Source organism: Microchirus variegatus, assembly GCF_963457635.1.
Source record: "Microchirus variegatus genome assembly, chromosome: 2".
In the NCBI taxonomy this organism is placed as follows: Eukaryota; Metazoa; Chordata; class Actinopteri; order Pleuronectiformes; family Soleidae; genus Microchirus; species Microchirus variegatus.
The window spans coordinates 43,067,111-43,085,121 of NC_139803.1; the positions used below are offsets into that span (position 1 = coordinate 43,067,111).

General features: G+C 40.1%; 1 protein-coding gene across 1 annotated transcript; it reads right to left on the reverse strand.

The window, feature by feature from the left end:
- Positions 1-7,473: 7,473 nt before the first annotated feature.
- Positions 7,474-16,408, reverse strand: txk (TXK tyrosine kinase; the record flags this gene model as incomplete). The annotated part of the gene is made up of 15 exons (XM_083907617.1): positions 7,474-7,545; positions 7,647-7,804; positions 9,590-9,708; positions 9,805-9,869; positions 11,648-11,864; positions 11,964-12,135; positions 13,606-13,680; positions 14,389-14,513; positions 14,599-14,678; positions 14,778-14,832; positions 14,929-14,988; positions 15,731-15,795; positions 15,880-16,014; positions 16,093-16,171; positions 16,275-16,408. The coding sequence occupies 15 exons, from the start codon at positions 16,406-16,408 to the stop codon at positions 7,474-7,476; spliced, it is 1,611 nt and encodes a 536-aa protein (XP_083763743.1).
- Between the last annotated feature and the right edge of the window lie 1,603 nt (positions 16,409-18,011).

Genomic DNA, 18,011 nt, shown 5'->3' on the forward strand with positions numbered 1-18,011 from the left:
GTTTACTATGCTAAACCGGCTAACTGTTAGCTAAACGCCCCCGCTAATGTCATGGCTATGAAGAGCGTTGACAATCGTAATTCCCAACGTTAGCTCGGTAGCCGTGTTGCTCGTCATATCCTTTAAAATTTTGTTAGCATAAAAAGAAGCTACGCAACAAAAAAATCATAACATCAGCTCCAACACTAAGAAGCTAAATCAGTCAATCGTAAAAAAAAAAACACCAGTACCGTGAATGACGACAACATTAGCCTGCAAGAAAACTTTCTCGTAAAACCTGCGTCTTTAATATTTACATATAAACAACAATGCTACCGTTTTAAAAGAATAGTTCCGATGGGAAAACAAGGAAAAACGTCACGAACGAAATGCTTGACTGATAAATCGTAATTAGCCAATGCTAACAAACAAAAACAACTCATGGAAGAAGTGCGTTTGTGTGTCCGTGTTAGTGTGTATTAGGGTGAGTAATTGTCTGTTTATCTTTCCTGGAATCCCTGTCGTTGCCGTCTTTGCGTTTACCTGGAAAAACGTTGGGATCGAAGGCGTCGCCGTAGCAACACAGAACTCCTAGCGTCAGCGATCCCGCGTTTGCGCCGTTGTTCCTCGCCTCCCTTCCTCTGAACTGTGGCGGCACAGATCCGCTCAGATCGGGAAAGTGGACGTCAGATTTCGTCCTGTCGCGGCGATCGGACTGGAAGACGCGTCGCCCGCCGTTGAGAGTTTTATCGGTCGCCTGCGAACACGGGACGTTTATCGGTAAACATTCCGGCTGCGACGGGAAAACAAGGAAAAACCACACGTACCTTTGACTGAGATGGTTTCGTCACCCGTTTACAAATCCCGCTGTGATGCCTCTTCTTGTCTTTACATCTGTTGGGACACAAGGAAACATCCTCGACATTTAATACGACATCATTCTGGCAATTTAGGGATCTGAAATTTGATTCGGAAGCCGAGAGAACCCGAGTTTACCCACGCCGGACAGAGTGCGGTTGTAATGCCGGGATCAGACTACGGATTCTCGCCATGTCTTGTTTTGGGAAACTCGCAAAAACCCTACGAGGACGACCACGACCAATCATAGGTCATCAAGGGTTGGCGGGCCTTGTCAGGAGTTGTCAATCATTACTAACCGGAACCTGGAGCTCGCAAACTTTGTTACGGTAGCCCCTTGAGGAGAGGTCAAAGACAATGCTAGGCCATGCCAGCCCCTGCTATTTTGTGTCGTCTGATCCCGGCACAAGAACCTCTACGTAGTCAGTACTCTACCTTAGACCGCGGTTTCTCGGAGGAACGCGTACGTCCGAGGTAAGGCGATCGTCGGCGGTTGGGACGTCGGAGCTAGCGACGGAGAACGAGGCAGGAGGAAGGGGGACTGGAGTGGAGCACGGGGTAGGAGGCGGATTCTTGCCATGTCTTGTTTTGGGGAACTGGCAAACCCTACGAGGACGACCACGACCAATCATAGGTCATCGGGGGTTTGGCGGGCCTTGGAGTTGTCAATCATTACTAACCGGAACCTAGAGCTCGCAAACTTTGTTACAGTAGTCCCTTGAGGAGAGGTCAAAGACAAACTAGAAAAAGCATTCTAACATGCTAGGCCATGCTAGCCCCTGCTCAATCGGCCAGATTTTGTGTCGTCCGATCCCGGCACAAGAACCTCTACGTAGTCAGAACTCTACCTTAGACCGTGGTTTCTCGGAGGAACGCGTACGTCCGAGGTAAGGCGATCGTCGACGGTTGGGACGTCGGTGCTAGCGACGGAGAGCGAGGCAGGAGGGAGCGGGACTGGAGTGGAGCAGGGGGTAGGAGGCGGATCGGACTCGAAATTGGGTACGATGATGGAGTCGAAGCTGCTAACATCTGCAGAGTCCACGTTCTGGCAGATGAAGGTTCTTTTGGATGACTCGTGGTCCGGAGTTGAACCTGCGGCAGTCGACGATTTCTTCTGTATTGTTGTTGCCGAGCTTGCGCCGCAGGGACCGAGAGATCCACGTTTTGCTTGAAACCGAAGAGGTTTCACGTCAGATTTAACTTCGTTGTTCTTCTCACTTAACGAGGCCGTTGAATCCTCTCGGTTCCCTTTCTCGACTGGAGAACTTGTCTCGGGGATTCCGTTCCGCGTGGGACCTGAGGGGGATCCGGATTCAGGGTCGATCCTGGATTTACAAGCATTCTCTTGACGGACGCCGAAGGCCTCAGAAGATTCAAGGTCCTCCTCGTGATCTCTTCCAGAAGTACCTCGCGCAGATATGTTGTTATTTACAATCTTCGTGGTCTCTGGGCTCGGTTTGGCTTCGGGTGACCCAGGTTCTGGGTGTTCCGCGACGGCATCGGAGGGTTTATTGGCTGGTGCGCTGGTCGCGTCAGTGTTTGGATTTGAAATTCCTTTGGGTCGAGTCATGATGGTGTTTGCAGGACTGGTCCGTACAAAAAGAACCGAGGTCTTTGAAGTCTTTGATGGACCAACAGTTGAGGTCGTCACGGAGAGTTTGGGGTTCAACGGTATGACTTTTAAATATTGGTTGAGCTGTTCTGAAAAAGCAGGAACCTCGGCGGCGGAGGGGTTGGTACTCGAGGTAGAGACGTCAGCGCGGTCGTTGCTAGTTTGAAGTGCTAAACAGTCAGCGTCTTTTTGACGGACAGCTGATTCCAGGTGATCCGTGTTTGCGTTTTTAGACGATTTCCGGTTGCCCATCACACTTTTCACAGTCGGAGCGTCCCTGTATTTAGACGTCAGTGCGTTCTTGTCTTTCAGAGCAGTTACGGTCTTGATGCCTCGGTGCGGGGATTCAGTTTTAACAGATTTAGACGTTTTCACTTCCTTGCTTGACCCCACACTATCTGCGACTTTACCACCCGATGTTTTGGACTGTTTGGTGGACACCAAGTTTTCTGGGTTGTTCTGAACCTTTTCAAGGAGTTTAGGCTTAGGCTGCTTTGCTTTTCTTTTCTCCACTCTCTCTTCTTCCTTTTCCTTGTCCAGTTCCTCCTCCGTAATCCCGTTATCCCTTCCGTGTTTCGGAGTTTTGGTTATTCTGGGAAGGGTCGAGTTCTCTCTGTGGTCCTTTTGAATCTTCGCATTCAGCTCATCCAAGAACCTGTTTGGACACAGAGATGCACCAAAGAGTGGATTTAATTTACTCATAACAAACATATCTTACGCTTTTCTTGCCGCTAACACACAGAGATTTATACCTGATGTTGAACGAGTCCTCTGTGAACAGACGATGTTCCAACAAATCGGAACAACGAGCTCGTCTTTCTGGATCCACCTGAAGACAACTCTGCGGGTGAGAAAGCAACATTATTTAAGCCTTTGAAAGCAACTAGAGCGGCGTCTGACGTGGCCAGGGATTAAACACTAGGAAATACACCAAACCAGGGATTAAACACCAGGGAAATACACCAAACCAGGGATTAAACACCAGGGAATACACCAAACCAGGGATTTAACACCTGACGTGGCCAACACTGTCGTAATAGTAGCTTTAGCTGCTAAAGCAACGGCCGTACCTTAGTTGTTATTCCGAAAAAGTTAGAATCGGGGTGGTACCTGTGCCAGGTCCATGGCGACGGCTGAGATGGAAGGAAATCGCTGATGTAGTTGGACTTGGCCACAACATTCTGGCAGTTTGACTCCAGTAAAGACCGGGTTCCTGTAGAACAACGCTTGGTGATGAGCCGTCAGGTTTCCTACGACAGAAAGACGGTTGTGTGAGGTTCTGGCGTCGTCTTTGCCGTCAGACGGTCAGGAAAACGGACGTGTTTTTACTCACCGAAGCACCTGACGATGTGGTGAATTTGGTCCAGGTCGGAATCTCCGGGAAACAGCGGTTGACCTGTTAGCATCTCCAACACCAGGCAGCCAACAGCCCACACGTCTACTGGTCTACACACAAACAACATCATTAGCACACACACAGCCTTTAGCTAACGACAGCTAACCACGCTTCCAACACTCACTTTCCATATTTGACGTCTCCCACCAGCAGCTCGGGGGCTCGGTACCAGCGAGTTGCTACGTAGTCGGTGTAGACGTCGCCCTCGGCGGCGGGGGACGCCACGGTGCGGGCGAAGCCGAAATCGCACAGCTTGACCACGCCCCCGCGAGAGATGAGGACGTTCTCCGGTTTAATGTCTCGGTGGATTATCTGTGACGGAAAAACAGTTTTGGTAACTATCGCGATACGTGCTATAGCATCAGCTTGGCTCATTTTGCTGGTGCGCTCACAGCTGCGCCGTAATAATTAGCTTAGCGTTAAGCCCAGCCGAGTCAGGGGGGCTAGCGTTAGCTTCGTGCCTTGCTGTGAACGCACCACCAGACGTCGGCGTCGTGCGACCTCGTCTCCTCACGTTCTGCTGGTGGCAGAAGGCTGCGGCGCTCAGGATCTGGTACAGGAGGCGCCGCGCGGCGCCGAGGTCCAGTCCGCTCGGACTCCGCTCCAGGTCGTCCAGCAGCGTCCGCTCCACGAACTCAAACACCAGGTACCAGCGGCGGCGGCGCTTCCACACTTCCAGGAGGTTGACCAGGTTGCCGTGACGCAGTTGCTTTAGCGCCGCGGAAGATAAAAATCGTACACAAAAATTAGCATTTGAGCGCATTAGCATTTTCTTTTGTTCTGCAAATGACCGACGAGTACCCTGAGCAGCTTGATCTCCCGCAGCGCGATCTTCTTCACGGCCTCGTCGTCGTCCGAGTCCACGAACTTCTTGATGGCGACGAGTCGGCCCGAGTCTCGATGGCGACACTTGAGCACGGAGCCGTAGCTTCCCTCGCCGGCCAAACCCAGGGACTCGTAGCGCTCCATTGCCGGCAACTGTTCTTTTACATGAGCGCCTTAGCTTAGATATTAGCTTAGGTATTAGCGTAGCTAGCGTTTTGAGGTCTAATCATAGACTGTAGATGTTATTGTTGTGTATTTAAAGCTATCTTAGCTAGGTTAGCGTGGGTATTAGCATTAGCTGGAAGGTCAAGGTTTCATCGTCGACTGGAAAACTTTTTTTTTCATGATTACTATTTTAATATTTAAAATCTGACTAAACAAAAAGTGTGTTGAAGGTGTGAACACACACACACACACACACACACACACACACACACACACACACACACACACACACACACACACACACACACACACACACACACACACACACACACACACTAACCTCAGGGGAAATTCCTCTTTAATCGTCGCAGTGAACTCCCATTATCTACGTAAACACTGGAGTAATGTGTGTGTGTGTGTGTGTGTTTCCTGGTGTCACAAAAACGTTGCCATAGCAACACCACACACACACACACACTGCTCTCCACATGGCAGATCATTACATTATCCTGTTAACTGTTTCCGTTTAGTCACATGACCCTTTCATCCACACACACACACACACACACACATATACACACACTGTATAAAGTGTTTTCTATAGCTTTGTATGAATATACGAATATATGAATATATGAATAAATTAAATGTGAATTATGTTTGAATAACGACGACCGTTCACTGTACATTTATAAATGTAAAGTGTTTTTTCCACCACAGTCTCTTCACTAATTATTTACCACTGAATCAATAAAACATAATGAAGCGCTGAGAGAAGGTCTCTGCCGCCACCTGCTGGTCATGTTGGGCGTAATTGCACGCTGAGACAAAGCCTGAGAGTTGATTTAATAAATAAATCTGTTTTGTTACAAATGTTTTTGTCCTTTTTAATCATAACTTGTACATTTTATAAACTTAGCTTATTTATTTACTTATTTGATTTTTATTATATTTAAATATGTTCATTTACTTACTTATAACGTAGTTATTTATATTGGAAACTTATCGTGTAGTAATTTAAATCGTAATTTATTGTAAAGAAATTTATATCGTAACTTATTGTATGGTAATTTATAACGTAATTTATTGTATAGTGATTTTTTATCGTAGCTTATTGTTTGGTAATTTATATCGTACATTATTTTATAGTATTTGTATCGTAACTTATTGTATAGTGATTTATATCGTAATTTTTGTATAGGAATTTATATCGTAACTTATTGTATAGGAATTTATATCGTAACTTATTGTATAGTAATTTATATCGTAACTTATTGTTTGGTAATTTATATCGTAACTTATTGTATAGGAATTTATATCGTAACTTATTGTTTGGTAATTTATATCGTACATTATTTTATAGTATTTGTATCGTAACTTATTGTATAGTGATTTATATCGTAATTTTTGTATAGGAATTTATATCGTAACTTATTGTATAGGAATTTATATCGTAACTTATTGTATAGGAATTTATATCGTAAATTATTGTTTGGTAATTTATAACGTAACTTATTGTTCGGTAATTTATAACGTAACTTATTTTTCGGTAATTTATATCGCAACTTATTGTTCGGTAATTTATAACTTAACTTATTGTTTGGTAATTTATATCGTAACTTATTGTTTGGTAATTTATAACGTGATTTATTGTATAGTAATTTATATCGTAACTTATTGTATAGTAATTTATATCGTAACTTATTGTTTGGTAATTTATAACGTAATTTATTGTTTGGTAATTTATATCGTAACTTATTGTTTAGTAATTTATATCGCAACTTATTGTTTGGTAATTTATATCGTAACTTATTGTTTAGTAATTTATATCGCAACTTATTGTTTGGTAATTTATATCGTAAGTTATTATTTGGTAATTTATATCGTAATTTATTGTATACTAATTTATATCGTAACTTATTGTTCGGTAATTTATAACGTGATTTATTGTATAGTCATTTATATAGTAACTTATTTTTTGGTAATTTATATCGTAACTTATTGTTTGGTAATTTATATCGTAACTTATTGTTCGGTAATTTATAACGTAACTTATTGTTTGATCATTTATATCGTAACTTATTGGATAGTCATTTACATCGTAACTTATTGTTTGGTCATTTATATCGTGACTTATTGTTCGGTAATTTATAAAGTAACTTATTGTTCGGTAATTTATATCGTAACTTATTTTTCGGTAATTTATATCGTCATTTATTGAATAGTCATTTGTATCGTAACTTATTGTTCGGTAATTTATAACGTAAATTATTGTATAGTAACTTGTCACGTTGTGTCTCGTACCTTCTCACATTATCTGGAGTCGTCACATCGTAACATTTCTTATCTTATCGTAAATGACATCATCGTAACTTTGTGTAATTGTGTCTCGTCTTATCTTGTTGTCTTTCATACACACACATCTGCAGTTTCCATGGTCACAGTGTGAAGCGCCGCGAACTTCTCACGACGTCACGTTGTTTATTGTTTATGTTTGGATCGTAAATATAGGAAAAGAAACCACGGAAATTCAAACACCGGAAACACTGGATCGGCTCTGGATTAATAGGGTTAGGGGTAACCCTAGTTACCCTAACTAGGGTTACCCCTAATCCAGAGGGTAACCTAACCCTCTGGATTAATCCTGATTCTCTGCTCGTTGTCTGATTTCCTCCAGGAGCTCGGAGAACGACGGCCGACACTGAGGTTTCTGTAGAACCACAGAAGAAGAAGAAGAAGAAGAAGAGGAAGTGAAGGTCTTGAATCATGAATCACTTTCTGAGTAACATTGTTACGATGGTTCAAACGTACCTCGTGCCAGCATCGATACATGACGGCGTACAGCGACTGTGAGGCTCGGTGCGGCCGGTGAAGCCTGATCCCTCTGGTGATGTCGTTGACGACCTCCAGGTTTGAGAGGTTCTCGAACGGCGTGCGACCTTCAGAGTAGATCTCCCACATGACCACGCCTGTAGACACGCCCACTTTAGAACGTCAACATTATAAAAAAAACTAATAAAATGACTATACAATAAGTTACGATATAAATTACCAAACAAAAAGTTGCGATAAAAATTGCCAAACAATAAGTTGCAATAAAAATTACCAAACAATAAGTTACGATACAAATGACTATACAATAAATTACGTGATAAATTACCGAACAATAAGTTACGATATAAATTACCAAGCAATAAGTTACAATATAAATTACCAAGCAATAAGTTACGATATAAATTACCAAACAAAAAGTTGCGATATAAATGACTATACAATAAATTACGATATAAATTACCGAACAATAAATTACGATATAAATGACTATACAATAAATTACGTGATAAATTACCGAACAATAAGTTACGATATAAATGACTATACAATAAATTACGATATAAATGACTATACAATCAATTACGTGATAAATTACCGAACAATAAGTTACGATATAAATTACCAAGTAATAAGATACGATATAAATTACCAAACAATAAGTTACAATATAAATTACCAAACAAAAAGTTGCGATATAAATGACTTTACAATAAATTACGATATAAATGACTATACAATAAGTTACGATATAAATTACTATACAATAAGTTACGATATAAATTACCAAACAAAAAGTTGCGATATAGATGACTATACAATAAATTCCGATATAAATTCCTATACAATAAGTTACGATATAAATTACCAAACAATAAGTCACGATATAAATTACCAAACAATAAGTTACGATATAAATTACAAAACAAAAAGTTGCGATATAAATGACTATACAATAAGTTACGATATAAATTACTATACAATAAGTTACGATATAAATTACCAAACAAAAAGTTGCGATATAGATGACTTTACAATAAATTACGATATAAATTACTATACAATAAGTTACGATATAAATTACCAAACAAAAAGTTGCGATATAGATGACTATACAATAATTTACGATATAAATAACTATACAATAAATTACGTGATAAATTACCGAACAATAAGTTACGATATAAATTACCAAGCAATAAGTTACGATATTAATTGCCAAACAATAAGTTACGATATAAATTACCAAACAATAAGTTACGATATAAATTACCAAACAATAAGTTACGATATAAATTACCAAACAAAAAGTTGCGATATAGATGACTATACAATAAGTTACGATATAAATTAACAAACAAAAAGTTGCGATATAGATGACTATACAATAAATTACGATATAAATGACTATACAAGTTACGATATAAATTACCAAACAATAAGTTACGATATAAATGACTATACAATAAGTTACGATATAAATTACCAAACAAAAAGTTGCGATATAGATGACTATACAATAAATTACGATATAAATGACTATACAATGAATTACGTGATAAATTACCGAACAATAAGTTACGATATAAATTACCAAGTAATAAGATACGATATAAATTACCAAACAATAAGTTACAATATAAATTACCAAACAAAAAGTTGCGATATAAATGACTATACAATAAATTACGATATAAATGACTATACAATGAATTACGATATAAATTACTATACAATAAGTTACGATATAAATTACCAAACAAAAAGTTGCGATATAGATGACTATACAATAAGTTACGATATAAATGACTATACAATAAATTACGATATAAAATGACTATACAAAAAGTTACGATATAAATTACTATAAAATAATTAACGATATAAACCTGGTCCAGGTCCAGGTCTCTGGATCCACTCACCGTAGGACCAGACGTCAGAGCTGCTGCTGTACTTGTTGTAGTGCAGAACCTCGGGAGGAGACCACTTCACAGGGAACTTGGCTCCGCTGGAACTTGTGTACTGGTCGTCGAGGACGTACCTGAGAAAACAGGACTGTTGGCAATCGGTCGCAGTACTGACAGTCACCTCTAGGGGGGCGACTAAATCCTACGATTCTCGTCAGCGGGTCTCGTACCTGGTCATTCCAAAGTCGCTGACCTTCACCACGTTGTGCTCGTTGACGAGGCAGTTCCTGGCTGCCTGGACACACACACACACACACACACACACACACACACACACACACACACACACACACACACAGTTAAGATATGGCGTCACATCGCTCATGTGACCTGAAACTGTGTTTTCAAACAGAAGGAAAACATATTCACGGATCAGCGCCACGGGTGGAAAATTGCCGTGGGAATAATACACAACTCCTTATATGGACATCCTGGGGGTCTGGGTTTATAGGTCGCATCTTCAGGCTTCAAAACAAAGCTGCGTTTTCTCTTCTTCTTATGTGTTGTTGAGTCAAACTTACGCTAGGGAACATGTTTCATATTCTCAGATATAAAGCGCAATGTCGTCTGCGTATGAAGACAATTTACGTTCATATTCTCAGATATAAATCGCAATATTGTCTGCGTATTAATGAAGACACTTTACGTTCATATTCTCAGATATAAATCGCAATATCGTCTGCGTATGAAGACGTTTTACGTACAACTTCTTAGATATAAATCACGATATCGTCTGCGTATGAAGACACTTTATGTACATATTCGCAGAAATAAAGCGCAATATCGTCTTCGTATGAAGACACTTTACGTTCATATTCTCAGATATAAAGTACAATATCGTCTGCGTATTAATGAAGACACTTTACGTTCATATACTCAGATATAAATCGCAATATCGTCTGCGTATGAAGACGTTTTACGTTCATATTCTCAGATATAAAGCGCAATATCGTCTTCGTATGAAGACACTTTACGTTCATATTCTCAGATATAAAGTACAATATCGTCTGCGTATTAATGAAGACACTTTATGTACATATTCTCAGATATAAATCTCAATATCGTCTGCGTATGAAGACGTTTTACGTTCATATTCTCAGATATAAATCGCAACATCGTCTGCGTATGAAGACACTTTACGTACATATTCGCAGAAATAAAGCGCAATATCGTCTGCGTATGAATACACTTTACGTACATATTCGCAGAAATAAAGCGCAATATCGTCTTCGTATGAAGACACTTTACGTTCATATTCTCAGATATAAAGTACAATATCGTCTGCGTATTAATGAAGACACTTTACGTTCATATACTCAGATATAAATCGCAATATCGTCTGCGTATGAAGAAGCTTTACGTTCATATTCTCAGATATTAATCGCAATATCGTCTGCGTATGAAGACACTTTACGTTCATATTCTCAGATATTAATCGCAATATCGTCTGCGTATGAACACACTTTACGTTCATATTCTCAGATATGAATCGCAATATCGTCTGCGTATGAAGACACTTTACATACAAAATTAATGGTGTTCATTGAACCATTTTTCCACAATAACGTCCGATATCTGGCAGTTGTTTACCACCCACTGCATGTTAAAATAGCGTACGAACAATTTAGAACGAAGAAAAACAAAAAGGTTTATTTAGAAAAACACTTTCAGTGTCTCTCAATGTGCAAAAAAACAAGCGCGGAGTGAAATTACCGTAATAACCACACGTTGCACACTTACATGCTAACGTGTTGTCAGCGATACGCTCGGTGTTAAAGGGTTCATTTTAGCCACATTTTTTTAGCGATTTTTTGTACAAAAGTGACAAAATAGACTATTTTTGTTGTTAAAAAGAGCAAAGCGAACGTTGAACTGCGACAAATTTCGCAAATTCAATCAGATTTTCAGTTCTTTTTGGTTAGTGAAAGTGAAAAAATAGAGGATATAAATCTCATAAAACCCTTAATCAATGACACGGATTATTGATGACTCGGCCGTTTTCCCGCCCCTCACCAGGTCTCTGTGGATGAAGCTCTGAGCCTCCAGGTATTCCATGCCCTCGCACACGTCCTGGCACATGGACAGAAGCCACGCCCCCTTCAGGGCCCCGACCCGCTGCCGCAGGAAGTTCAGCAGGCAGCCGCTCTCCATGAACTCGGCCACGATCAGCAGGGGGCGCTGCTGCAGGCAAACGCCGTAGAGCTGCACCACTTTGTGGTGACACAGTTTCCTGGAGAGAGAGAGAGCGTCGTTGTTTATTTATGTACCGAGCAAAGAAATAATAAATAAATAAAAAACCTCCAAACCACGTCCTCGTCTCTGTCCTCACATCATGACCTTGGCCTCCTCGATGAAGTCCTCCTCGCACATGGCTCCTTCTCTGATGGCCTTGATCGCCACCTTGTGTTGAGCGCGCCACTTTCCCAGCCGCACCACGCCGAACTGACCGCTGCCCAACTCCTTCATGAAGGTCAGCTCGCTCGGGTTGATCTCCCACTTCTCTGTTGGATAAAGCGCAATATCGTCTGCGTACGAAGACACTTTACGTTCATATTCTCAGATATAAAGCGCAATATCGTCTGCGTATGAAGACACTTTACGTTCATATTCTCAGATATAAAGCGCAATATCGTCTGCGTACGAAGACACTTTACGTTCATATTCTCAGATATAAAGCGCAATATCGTCTGCGTACGAAGACACTTTACGTTCATATTCTCAGATATAAAGCGCAATATCGTCTGCATATGAAGACACTTTACGTTCATATTCTTAGATATAAAGCGCAATATCGTCTGCGTATGAAGACACTTTACGTTCATATTCTCAGATATAACATATGAAGACACTTTACTTTCATATTCTCGGATTTAAAGCGCAATATCGTCTGCGTACGAAGACACTTTACGTTCATATTATCGGATATAAATCGCAATATCGTCTGCGTACGAAGACACTTTACGTTCATATTATCGGATATAAAGCGAAATATCGTCTGCGTACGAAGACACTTTACGTTCATATTCTCGGATATAAAGCGCAATATTGTCTGCGTATGAAGACACTTTACATTTATATTCTCATATATAACGTATGAAGACACTTTACGTTCTTATTCTCAGATATAAAGCGCTACATCGTCTGCGTAGGAAGACACTTTACGTTCATATTCTCAGATATAACGTACGAAGACACTTTACGTTCATATTCTCAGATATAACGTATGAAGACACTTTACGTTCATATTCTCGGATATAAATCGGAATATCGTCTGCGTTTGAAGACACTTTACGTTCATATTCTCAGATATAACGTATGAAGACACTTTACGTTCATATTCTCGGATATAAAGCGCAATTTCGTCTGCGTATGAAGACACTTTACGTTAATATTCTCGGATATAAATCGCAATATCGTCTGCGTATGAAGACACTTTACGTTAATATTCTCGGATATAAATCGCAATATCGTCTGCGTACGAAGACACTTTACACTCATATTCTTGGATATAACGTATGAAGACACTTTACGTTCATATTCTCAGATATAACGTATGAAGACACTTTATGTTCATATTCTCGGATATAAAGCGCAATATCGTCTGCGTACGAAGACACTTTACGTTAATATTCTCGGATATAAATCGCAATATCGTCTGCGTACGAAGACACTTTATGTTCATATTCTCGGATATAAAGCGCAACATCGTCTGCGTATGAGAACTTTACGTTAATATTCTCGGATATAAATCGCAATATCGTCTGCGTACGAAGACACTTTACGTTCATATTCTCAGATATAAAGTGCAATATCGTCTGCGTATGAAGACACTTTACGCTCATATTCTCGGATATAACGTATGAAGACACTTTACGTTCATATTCTCAGATATAAATCGCAACATCGTCTGCGTATGAAGACATTTTACGTACAACATTTATTAATGGCGTTCATAAAGATTGATTGATCACCTGAGCTGAATCCTGATGTCGCAGGTAAACACCTCCCCATCGGTCCCACTGCGTAACGTAACCTGGTGACCAGACCTGCAAGTACGACGACTGTTAATGAACGTTTTGAATAAAGCTTAAGTGTGTGTGTGTGTGTGTGTGTGTGTGTGTGTGTGTGTGTGTGTGTGTGTGTGTGTGTTCTTGTACTTGCGGAATACTGAGGACCAGTGAGAGTTTTTAACCTACAAAGTGAGGTCGTTTTTTACGGAGTGAGGACATTTTGGACGGTCCTCACTTGGTATTCATTGAAATCACTTCCTTAGGTTGCTATATGCTATACTCAATTTGTCAAAAAAAGTTAAAATTTTGGACCAAAAATTTTGGGTCAAATTTTTTTTAAATCTTGGATGACATAGTATAATATGACGTTTTTGTAAAATTTTGGAGCAAAATTTTTTTTTCAAAGATTTTTTCAAATTTGGAATGACATGGTATAATATGAAGTTTTTGTCAAATTTTGGACCAAAAATTTTGGGTCAAATTTTTTTTTTCCACATTTTGGATGACGAAGTATAATATGACGTTTTTGTAAAATTTTGGACCAAATTTTTTTTTTAATTTTGGTCGACAAAGTATAGTAAGAAGTTTTTGTCAAATTTTGGACCCAAAAAAAAAAAAGTAGTTGTAGATGTCGTTCATGAAGTATATAATTTGTAATTGTGTTGATTTATAAAGTGGAAATGCTGGTCCTCAGTATGCAGCAAGTACAAGAATGTGTGTGTGTGTGTGTGTCTGTGTGTGTACCTGCTGCGTTGTGTTGGTGGTAGCGGATGACGTCCGGGATGGAGCTGAACGTGTGTTTTTCCGCCAGGAAGAATCTTCCCGAGTCGCTGATTTTGATCTGGTAATGTCTGACGTCACTGCCTGCGCTGCACACACACACACACACACGTGTGTTACATTACGGTAACGTGATATTTCGTTGTGTTGTTGTTTTTGTGTTGTTGTTGTCACCTCAGCGTCCTGGTGTAAACAGACACGGTGTAAACTCCCCGCTGACTCGACTCTCGCACCACGAAACCTCCTTCTTTGTCCTGGAGAGGACGCGCAAAAAAAACTCAGTGGACGCACAAAAACAACACAAAACAACGACTAGCATGCGGACACACACACACACACACGGAGACGGACACCTCTTGTCGCAGCAGCTGCTCAGCTTCTGTCCGCGTGATGTTCTTGCAGTACCACCTGTGGCCACCACACGACGGTTTGGTTTATTTGTTGTGTTTTGATCATCGTTTTGTCATTTGAATAAAATACGCGGCGTAAACGTCGCTCACTCACGAGTTAGCCTCGATTCGGTTTCTCTCCGTCACGTAGTTACTGGGGATGAAGCCTCTGTTCCTGATGTAAACAAATGTAGTTGTTAGTCGTGTTTTGCTCTCTGTCGCCTACGGCGGCCCTGAGGTGCAAAACACAAACGCAAATCACAAAAAACAACACAAATCAAAAACACAAACGCAAATCACAAAACACAAACGCAAATCACAAAACACAAACGCAAATCACAAAACACAAACGCAAATCACAAACACAAACGCAAATCAAAAAACACAAACGCAAATCACAAAAAACAAACGCAAATTCAAAAACACAAACGCAAATCAAAAACACAAAAACATTAATTCACAACGCAAACACAAATGCAGAAAACACAAAAACATTAACTGACAACGCAAACACAAATCACACAACACAAACACAAAAGCAGAAAACATGAAAACATTAACTCACAATACAAACACAAATGCAGAAAACACAAAAACATTAACTCACAACGCAAACACAAAAGCAGAAAACGAAAACATTAACTCACAACACAAACACAAAAGCAGAAAACACGAAAACATTAACTCACAACACAAACACAAAAGCAGAAAATTTGTGTTTGCGTTGTGAGTTAATGTTTTTGTGTTTTTGATTTGCGTTTGTGTTTTTTGATTTGCATTTGTGTTTTTGATTTGTGTTGTGTTTTGTGATTTGCGTTTGTGTTTGTGTTTTGCACCTCAGGGCCACCGTAGTCCCCCACCCCCCCCCCTCGGTTTAACCTCAAATAAAGTTATCATCTGCAAAGATGCTAGTTTACCCGTGTTTGTCCTGCGCTTTCCACCACAGCTGGTCCTGTTTGTGCAGGATGACGTACTCGTCCCCCTGTGGACACAACGAGACATGACACCGCCGTCGTCACCACTGAACCGCGTATTCTCGCGAGATTTGCGCGATGAGTTCCCGTACCTGTTTGAGCGTGAGATCCGTGTCTTCCTGGGCTTTGAAGTCGTACATGGCGACGACCGTGAGCAAGTCCTCGCTGTCGCCGTCGTCCTCTGGAGGAGGAGGAGGAGGCGGGAGCTTCCTCCTGGACCGGTCCACCTGACGGACGGACGGACGGACACGTTCGTGAACATACGTAAAAATGCTCTTATTTTGAAAACGGCGATAGCTACTTACGCGGCAGGCGCGTCCTGGGTGTCGTCGGCTCTGGAAACACAGGGAGTTTCTCTCCACCTCCATGCAGGTGCTGATCTCCCTGAAATGAATGAATGAATGAATGAATGAACAAATAAATAAATAAACAGATGCAACATGAACTTTCTCTGTCAGATCAGATCGGGGCTCGTCGATCGTCTTACCTGGTCTGGACGCTGCAGCAGCAGCAGAACACTGAGTGGACGGATTGATCTGAAGGAAGAGCAGCAGTTAAGTCTACGACGTCTTTATCGCACAAACTTTTAAAAGCACTCACTCTCCCCACACCAAACCCCATCTATTTATAAAGCGAGTTGCATGTGTGTGTGTGTCTGTCTGTGACGAAAGAAGGATTTTTGAAATTCAGGAAATGATCCTTTCCAAAAAAAAGTATCTCGGAATGACTTGAAATTTACCATCATAATAGTCGGCATCACCCTGAACAAGCATCCGTTGAAAATATTTGCATATCTCTTAAGGAATAATTTTTATGAATTTTTGAAATTCAGGAAATGATCCATTTGCCCTGATACACTTTGACAGTGAGCTGATTTTCTTCAAAAAAACAAAAAGTATCTCGGAATTACTTGAAATTTACCATCATAATAGTCGGCATCGCCCTGAACAAGGATCTGTTGAAAATATTTGAGTATCTCTTAAGAAATAATTTTTATGAATTTTTGAAAATCATGAAATTATCCTTTTGGCCTGATTCACTTTGACAGTGAGCTGACTTTCTTCAAAAAAACAAAAAGTATCTCGGAATGACTTGAAATTTACCATCATAATAGTCGACATCGCCCTGAACAAGGATCCGTTGAAAATATTTGCAAACCTCTTAAGGAATAATTTTTATGAATTTTTGAAATCATGAAATGATCCATTCGGCCTGATGCACTTTGACAGTGAGCTGACTTTCTTCTCGAAAACAAAAAGTATCTCGGAATGACTTGAAATTTACCATCATAATAGTCGGCGTCGCCCTGAACAAGGATTCGTTGAAAATATTTGCAAATCTCTTAAGGAATAATTTTTAAGAATTTCTGAAATTCAGAAAATGATCCATTTGCCCTGATGCACTTTGACAGTGAGCTGACTTTCTTCAAAAAAACAAAAAGTATCTCGGAATGACTTGAAATTTACCATCATAATAGTCAGCATCGCCCTGAACAAGGATCAGTTGAAAATATTTGCAAACCTCTTAAGGAATAATTTTTATGAATTTTTGAAAATCAGGAAATGATCGATTTGCCCTGATGCACTTTGACAGTGAGCTGACTTTCTTCTCAAAAACAAAAAGTATCTCGGAATGACTTGAAATTTACCATCATAATAGTCGGCATCAGTCTGAACAAGGATCTGTTGAAAATATTTGAGTATCTCTTAAGAAATAATTTTTATGAATTTTTGAAAATCATGAAATTATCCTTTTGGCCTGATTCACTTTGACAGTGAGCTGACTTTCTTCTCGAAAACAAAAAGTATCTCGGAATTGCTTGAAATTTACCATCATAATAGTCGGCATCGCCCTGAACATGGATCAGTTGAAAATATTTGCAAATCTCTTAAGGAATCATTTTTATGAATTTTTGAAATCAGGAAATGATCCATTCGGCCTGATGCTTGACAGTGAACTGAATTTCTTCTTGAAAATAAAAAGTATCTCGGAATGACTTAGTATTTACCATCATAATAGTCGGCATCGCCCTGAACAAGGATCAATTGAAAATATTTGCAAATCTCTTAAGGAATCATTTTTATGAATTTTTGAAATCAGGAAATGATCCATTCGGCCTGATGCACTTTGACAGTGAGCTGACTTTCTTCAAAAAAAAAACATTAGGCACATTTGTGTTGTGCCTCATGAGGTTGCACAGTGTTTTTTATCCTTTAAGTTCACT